General features: G+C 35.9%; 1 protein-coding gene across 9 annotated transcripts; it reads right to left on the reverse strand.

The window, feature by feature from the left end:
* Window positions 1–953: 953 nt before the first annotated feature.
* LOC140829205 (inactive protein kinase SELMODRAFT_444075-like) lies at window positions 954–5895 on the reverse strand. 9 transcript variants are annotated; one of them, XM_073192253.1, is made up of 12 exons: window positions 5724–5895; window positions 5561–5629; window positions 4563–4970; window positions 4173–4445; window positions 3764–3921; window positions 3583–3677; window positions 2502–3493; window positions 2253–2413; window positions 2030–2106; window positions 1789–1936; window positions 1559–1708; window positions 954–1373 (listed from the first exon to the last, which is right to left on the reverse strand). In XM_073192253.1, exons 4-12 carry the CDS (start codon window positions 4354–4356, stop codon window positions 1200–1202), a joined length of 2139 nt encoding a protein of 712 aa, XP_073048354.1. In that variant the 5' UTR covers window positions 4357–4445; window positions 4563–4970; window positions 5561–5629; window positions 5724–5895; the 3' UTR covers window positions 954–1199. The 9 variants fall into 9 exon arrangements, with proteins under 9 accessions (XP_073048354.1, XP_073048357.1, XP_073048355.1 ...); XM_073192256.1 differs by having other exon boundaries at window positions 4563–4967; window positions 5557–5629; XM_073192254.1 differs by lacking the exon at window positions 5561–5629.
* Window positions 5896–7488: the final 1593 nt, after the last annotated feature.

Consider the following 7488-nt stretch of genomic DNA (forward strand, 5'->3'; position numbering starts at 1 on the left):
TCAAATCTCCATTGTCTGAATAATTTAAATAGTAAATTTTTTGTCTTGATGTTCTTTAATCTTTATAAAAAAAAAATCAATGACAAAATATCTAGTTGGTGCTCTTAATTATGCAGGCCTACGCGGTGTGTGTGTGTGTGTGAAGTAGACTTGTGAATTGTGATTGATTTTTAACCTAAAAAGATGGTTCCAGCTCACCAAATTGAATAAATAATAAAATTTATTATTGGAATCTTTGGTGTGTGGTTGCGGGGTTGTTCGCCGCGTGCGTGTGAGAGCGATCGCCATTCCATACCAGCTCCGATCCCAATCTACATTCTTCCATATCTGGTCCCCTCACATTCGTCTTCTATTACTATTATTATTTTTATCAAAAATATATTTCAGAAAAAACAAAAAGGATACACAAATATGGATGTGCTTCCACATTTTCTTCTTCCCACTTGGGAGAGGCGACGGGTTTGAAACCTGAAAATAACAAAAATCTCCTTCCAAATTGTAATAAGAAATATGTATATATATGATGACGATCAGGTGAATTGGGTCTGAGTGCGGTGAAAAATCACACGGGTCGGGTTGTTTTCTGCTTTGATATATTGGATTTCAGATGAGAAGTGCCCCATTTTTTGTATGTCTGCAGATTTAAGAGAACATAATGAGGACCGCTGACACATTCAGTTTACAAAGTTTCATTTTTAAGATAATCTAAATCTAAAAGCTACGAGTGTGCAATGTGTAAGAAACCCATCTAAATTTAAGAGAAAATAACGAAAACACTAAAATAAATTGAAGTTAAGTCGTGAGCGAAACCCGATACCAGTCATGTAGTTGATTTCATCTTGAATTCAATAGTTTATTGCAAAATTTAAAAAGGCTACGTTTGGTTTTTCTTATTTTCATGCAATTTTAGACTACCGACAAATAATTCTGAATTTTTAGAATTACTGCTATACTTTTTAGAATAAAGGAGTTTTTTTATAAATGCGTTTTTCTAAGAATTCAAATCTTCCCTTGATTCATAAACAGTCACTCCCGTTCACCTAATACCCAAAACAATCATGGTGATGCACAAAGTTTCCTAGTTCCTGAGGGTACTAAAGCCAAATTAAATCTTTATCAATCCGATACTTGAGTGCTGGACCATATAGCAATTTGCCGAGAGTGGTAGTGGTGTGAATGAATTTCTGGGATTGCTCGGGTCACTGAAATTTTGATCTTGAGTTGAGCGACAACTTCGAATTAAAATGCCGGGATGTCTTGTTTACAGTATGATCGATATGCTCTTCGTTTTGTATCCGGTGATCAGACCACACCTTGCCAGTCACGGACCTCTGGGTTGAACCCATTACTTCGCCTTCCAGTATCCTGAGCACCTATTTAGCGGAGCGAAGATAGAATGTGAATGGTAGATGGTCTTGTAAGGTAAAATAAACTGATAACAAGTTTAAACGAATGAAAACCAAAAAGATAAGTAACATCAGCAGCTATACAACTTAATCTCTCGAGTGTGGGTTTTGAGTTTGCTTTAATTTTTGGTGATTTAACCATATTTTAGTACCTGCGACATGCGAGGTCTTTCCAGAGGATCGCGACTGATGCACAAAGATGCAGCATGCAGCATACAGTAAACCTCGTTCTCCGAATACTGGCTGCCTAAACGTGGATCTATGAGTTCATCAATAGCATGTGCTTCCAACAATGGGCGTGCCTTTAATATATCAGTTGCCATAAAAAATTCACATTAGTAATTCTACCTTCTTCACCGGAGTATATATGCAAAAGACATACCCATTCTGTAAGACATTGCTGACCCTTGGGCCTGTTTATATCGATTGCTTTGCGTCCAGCCACTAGCTCCATCAATACCACGCCAAATGAGTAAACATCGGCTTTCTCGGTGACCTGACCACTTTGAGCATATTCGGGTGCCAAGTACCTAAAAACACACAGCGCTCCTGAATTTGGAATTGTAAAGCAATCATAGATAACAGAGACCTTAATACACCAAACAAGTGCTCAAGAATATTACCCAAATGTTCCTATTACTCTAGTTTCAACTCCTGTTTCTCCATCAGGCTGCCACCTTGCTAGACCAAAATCTCCCACCTTGCAGAAAAAGAAGATAAGATATTTATGACTATAATAACTGTTGAAAATATTTGAAATTTTGGGAAACTCTACTATTAAAAAAATATGGGAAGCTCTCGAGCATAGTAAAAAGTTTTAGAGTCTTGATCTAAGAAGATTAGTACCAAGGGTTCAAAATCATGAGTAATAAGAATGTTATTGGGCCGCATGTCACGATGCACAATGCAACCAACTCTGCATTCTTCGTGAAGATATCTTAAACCTCGAGCAGCTCCGACCGCAATTCTCTGACGTGCAGACCATGTTAATGTATCTGGATGACGTCCTGGAAGCAATGCAATTGCATTGAGTATAATCAGGCCGCAATGATAAGAAGGCAAGTTAGTTTGGACAAAATGTTTTTGAAAGCTTACCGTAAAGATAAGAATCCAGTGATCCATTGCAGATGTACTCATATACCAACAATCTTCTGCTATCTTCAATGCAGAAACCAATTAGCATAACAACATTGCGGTGCTGAGCACAGCTTAGCACTTCAACTTCTGAGCAAAATTCTTGATCCCCTTGAGAACTCGCTAATTTGTGCTGCTTAACTGCAATAGCCTGGCCATCTGGAAGGACTCCTTGGTAGACAGATCCGAACCCGCCTTCTGCCAAAAAGTTAGCTCGTGAAAAACCTCCCGTGGCAAGCTCCAGCTCAGCATATGTGAACCACCTCGGAGGTTTACCAAATACAGGAGCCTTGTGCTGACATATAGAACACAAAGGAGGGGGTCCAGGGGGAGTAGTCTTGAATGTGGAAATTACTTCCCTCAAACTGCCACTTAGATCATGATTCGACAGATACCTCGGTGATCCAAACCTGAATTGGTCATCTAGTTTAATAAGCTTTTCTAGAAGGATACTGGTTCCGGAACTTAAAGAACGATTATGAGTTCGTCTTGAGCTTTCCCCATGATGTTCATCAAAAGGTGTTTGGAACCTCAAGCTCGAGGAGGACGACAAATATTCTGTCTCAGTTTCTGAAGCCGAATCACCATTATCTAGATCTTGTTTCGAACCTAACAAGTCCTCTTTCTTGAGGCCATCCTTCACTGCGGTAATGAAGAATGGTGAAGTTCCGAGATCAGAGCTTGAAACTGAAGATGTTCCAGCTTCTGTCGCGGTGAATGTTTCAGGACTACTCGAGGGGGTAACAAGAGGACCAAGGGTTGAACCAAGAGGATCATTGTTATTTCCTTGTTTCTTTGATGACTGATCCTTGGCAGAATCCGTAGTCAACTCTTTTTCCCTTCTAGGTGATCCAACTAAATTCAATCTTAGAATCTTCGGTTGGGACCGTCTCATAACCACAATGTTGCATTGCAACTCTTCCATGCAGCGTTTTTCTTCATGTTTAAGATGCCTGCACAATATTCAAACAACAAAAGCCACAATACGTCACAAGCTAATGATATAGATGCATCAATAGACAGAAAAGAGTGATGTTCTTACTTGTCCAATACCACCCAATTCACTTTATTTCTTTTTGCATCGGCAGCCACGGCTCCACATGGCGTCCCCGGGACAATATTTATCTTCACATTGATCTGATTTATTATTAACAGAAAATATATCATTGCCATGGAAAAAGGCAAACCTCAAATTTTAACAAATAAGAAAAAATCTGGCTTACTTCATTTGGGTTGTAAACATCTTGCAGCTGCAGAATCATCTGAGAACAAGAATCTGTTAAATCAGATTTGCGGTCCACACTTGTAGTAGCAGACTGTGACCTCCGGTGGACACTAGCACAGTCGCCGGCCAATCTGGGGAAGCCCCATAGCTTTCTACCTGATTTAGGTTGGAGAATAATCAACAGTATCTCCATCAACCATTTGTGAAATATCTATTGTATTTAACGCATTGTTTTTCAAAAAACAAAAATCAATGAACGCGGCCATGGTTATGCCGACTTTTCCCTTGCAATATGATTCTTGAAATTGATTTCATCTATAAACAAGCAGGAATATAAAAATGAACCAACGCCTAAATCCAACTAGGAAATAACAAATGAAATCAAACAGACGTACGAATAATCTTACAGGAATTTTGTGAATTGGCGACAACAAGGAATACAATGCAGTCTCCAGGCTTAACAACATGGGTCAGAGCCCAAACCAGAGCACTCTTAGGAATGTCCTTGGATGCCTTAACAGCAACCACAACCTTTTCAGCATCATCACAACCTTTGTCTTGCTTCGCCCTTTTCTTCAAATCTCTACTCATTAGCCCAGAAGAAAATATCCCACTTCTGCTCTCTTTTTCTAAAAAGTTATCAGGAAGTTTCAACGAGACACCTCTTACAAGTGCATAATCTGTAAAGCAAGAATCATTGTTTTCTCAATGAGGTTTGCTTTCTTTTCTCTTCTTTGCCAGTCAAAGAGCAGAAATTAAGTAAAACTCTGTTTCAATGCAGATAGCAGGGATGGTACCATGTCAGCTGTTCGCAAGGACCTTTTTTCCAAGCACGAGACTTTATTTTTTGGCAGCAAATACGACATATAATGCTTCCAGTTCCACCTTCAAAACCTCCTCCAAAACTAGAGAATTGAAAATTGGTCGGATTGTGAAAAAGGCGCAGGTATCTCAGATGAAAATTATCTGTTCTTTGGATCCAAAATCAACCACTTTCTTCCTCCTTTTTCTTCTACTATTACCAATTAGGCAATACCAAGAAAAGTGAAACACAAACTCCTGAAACCCTCAACTTTCTAGCGCTGCCTAAACCAGTGCTTTTGCTTTTGGCTTTCACATCAATTTAATGACAATACCGGAAATCATCATAAAGCACAATAAATCGGCATGAGAATTGAGCTTTGTGTTTTCACAACTTCCCACTCCTGCGAAAACAGAGAGAACCCGCAAAACAAATCAGCTAATCACATGAACACTCTAATTTACGTAACAACATACAAATAAAGTTCGGCCCAGGGCAATGGGATTATGTAGCCGTCAAAAATAATTTACCATCTTATCCACACTTTCATGCCCCTTTCCTCACATCATAACAGCTAAGCTAAGCTAAAACAACTTTGTTCAAAATACTTTTTTTTAAAAAAAAAAACGACATTTGCGTTTGTCAAAGAGAGAGAGTGAATACGATTTTTCATACATGCTCTGATCTGAGCTTTCAAATTCAACAGTAACAATTTCAGATTGATGAAACAAAACATGAATGTCCCACCGCAGGCCAAAATCCCAATAAATTCAAAACATTCTTTTGTACTACGCAAATACTAAAAGTAAATTTTTACATTTTTGAAATAAAATATAAATTTGTTGAGAGTATGCGTGCGCTGCGTCTGTGAAAGAGAGAGCAGGTGAATTATTTATAGCATTCTGCATACACACCATTCCTAGCCTGACCTGAATGGTGAACAACCCGAATTCGTGAAATTGTAATTAAAAAACATCAACCCAGATCACGTACCGTAAAGAAATCAAAAGATCATTTTGTACTACTCGCATTCCTTCGATATACACCACAGATGTGATGATTCTTGAAAGAAAATACAGAGATTTGTGTAAGAACAATGATGCACTGACTTCTGTACCATTGAGTAATTATGTATAACGTTTATATGGAAACATACAATACAAAAAATATATTCACGAAATCTGCGCCAATGCAAATGTGGACTGATCTCTGAATTTCATTCAATTCTTGTCTCTCTTCACCTCGATTCCATTGTTTTACTGACACTAGAGGTCGCCGTAGAGATATTTATTTACCTGGAATACCCTTCCATTCTTCTCTTACTGCTATTTAATAGGCACTTTGTTCTTGTCGATAATAATAAATTTGATTATAGATAATATAATGTTGATGATCCAAATTTGTTGGCAAAATAATTTTTCTGGAAAAAATAAACCTAAAATGACAAAAACTAGGCCTCAAATTTATTATATCTTAAGTAAAAATTTGTGTGAGACGGTCTCACAGATCGTATTTGTGAGACAAATCTCTTATTTGAGTCACACATGAAAAAGTATTACTTTTTATGCTAAGAGTATTAACTTTTATTGTGAATATGGTAGAGTTGACATGTCTCATCGATTATGATCTGTGAGATGGTCTCAACTCACTCTATATCTTATATTTAAATCTTAGATTTGTAGGTAATTTAGGAATCCGAACGATGTGCACTTCTTAAAATGAGAAGGTCATTCATATATTTTTATTCGTAAGAGGAATCAATCTTGTTCATATTTATAATAAAAAATTTGATAAAAATTATATGTTTCTCAAAATTGGCTCGGAAACTGTCTCATATGAGTTTTAGTGTTTTATAATGTACGCATGGGTAAAAGTCAATTTATCTCGACGGAAGCCAGAATAATAATAGAGTAGGTCTCTTGTGAGACAGTCTCATTAATCTTTATCTGTGATATGGGGCAACCCTACTGATATTCACAATAAAAAATAATATTTTTTCACGGATGACCAAAATAAAAGACAAGTCTCACAAAATACGACTCGTGAGATCGTCTCACATAAATTTTTATCATAATAATACAGTTTTTATAATGATACATAAGTTGGTATAATTAGTAAAATCATACGAAAAGTTTTCTCTTATGATTACTCTAATTATGTGCACAAAACTAAGGGGGTGTATTCAACGTGGGAAATTTATTGCCTTTTAATGACTTTTGTAGATTTTAAAAATCTAGAGGTATTCAATCAAGAATTTTGCATTCTCTATAGAAGTCTTGTGGTATTCAAAATAGACTTTCACGGAGTTTTAAAAAGTCAAGTGGTATTCAACATTGACTTTTATAAACTCTATAAAAGTCTACAGGTATTCAAATTTTCCATGGACTTTTAATAACTCCATGGAATTCATTGACATACAAACATTAAAGCCTAAGGTACAACTACAAATTGTAAAAAATTGTATTTGGTTCACCCCAAAGATTTGAATGGATTTTTAAAACTTCTAACTCTCTCTCTGTCGTTTCACATCACATATATTCATATCTTCTCGCCTCTTATCTATTTTTATTACTCTCTCAAATTTTCGAAGTATATCTCTATATATATTTTCATCTTTCTTTTTCAAATTTTTCATTTTTTGGCTGATTGTTCATTTAATGATTTTTTATTTTAATAACACGGGAAATTTTGAATTATAGAATTGATTTTGTGATTTTTAATTTATGATTTATACAAATTAATGTAATATTCAATAATAATAAAAGATGATCAAAAAATGTTGTTTAATTCTTAATAATTGAATAGTTTCGTAACAACAATGATTTTTAAATTCATTTTCGTATTTTTAATTAATATGTAAGCTATGATATTTTTATACAAAATTATATTCACACAATAATAAATAATATTATTTTTACATT

The sequence above is a fragment of the Primulina eburnea genome, chromosome 4, assembly GCF_022965805.1.
Source record: "Primulina eburnea isolate SZY01 chromosome 4, ASM2296580v1, whole genome shotgun sequence".
Classification (NCBI taxonomy): Eukaryota; Viridiplantae; Streptophyta; class Magnoliopsida; order Lamiales; family Gesneriaceae; genus Primulina; species Primulina eburnea.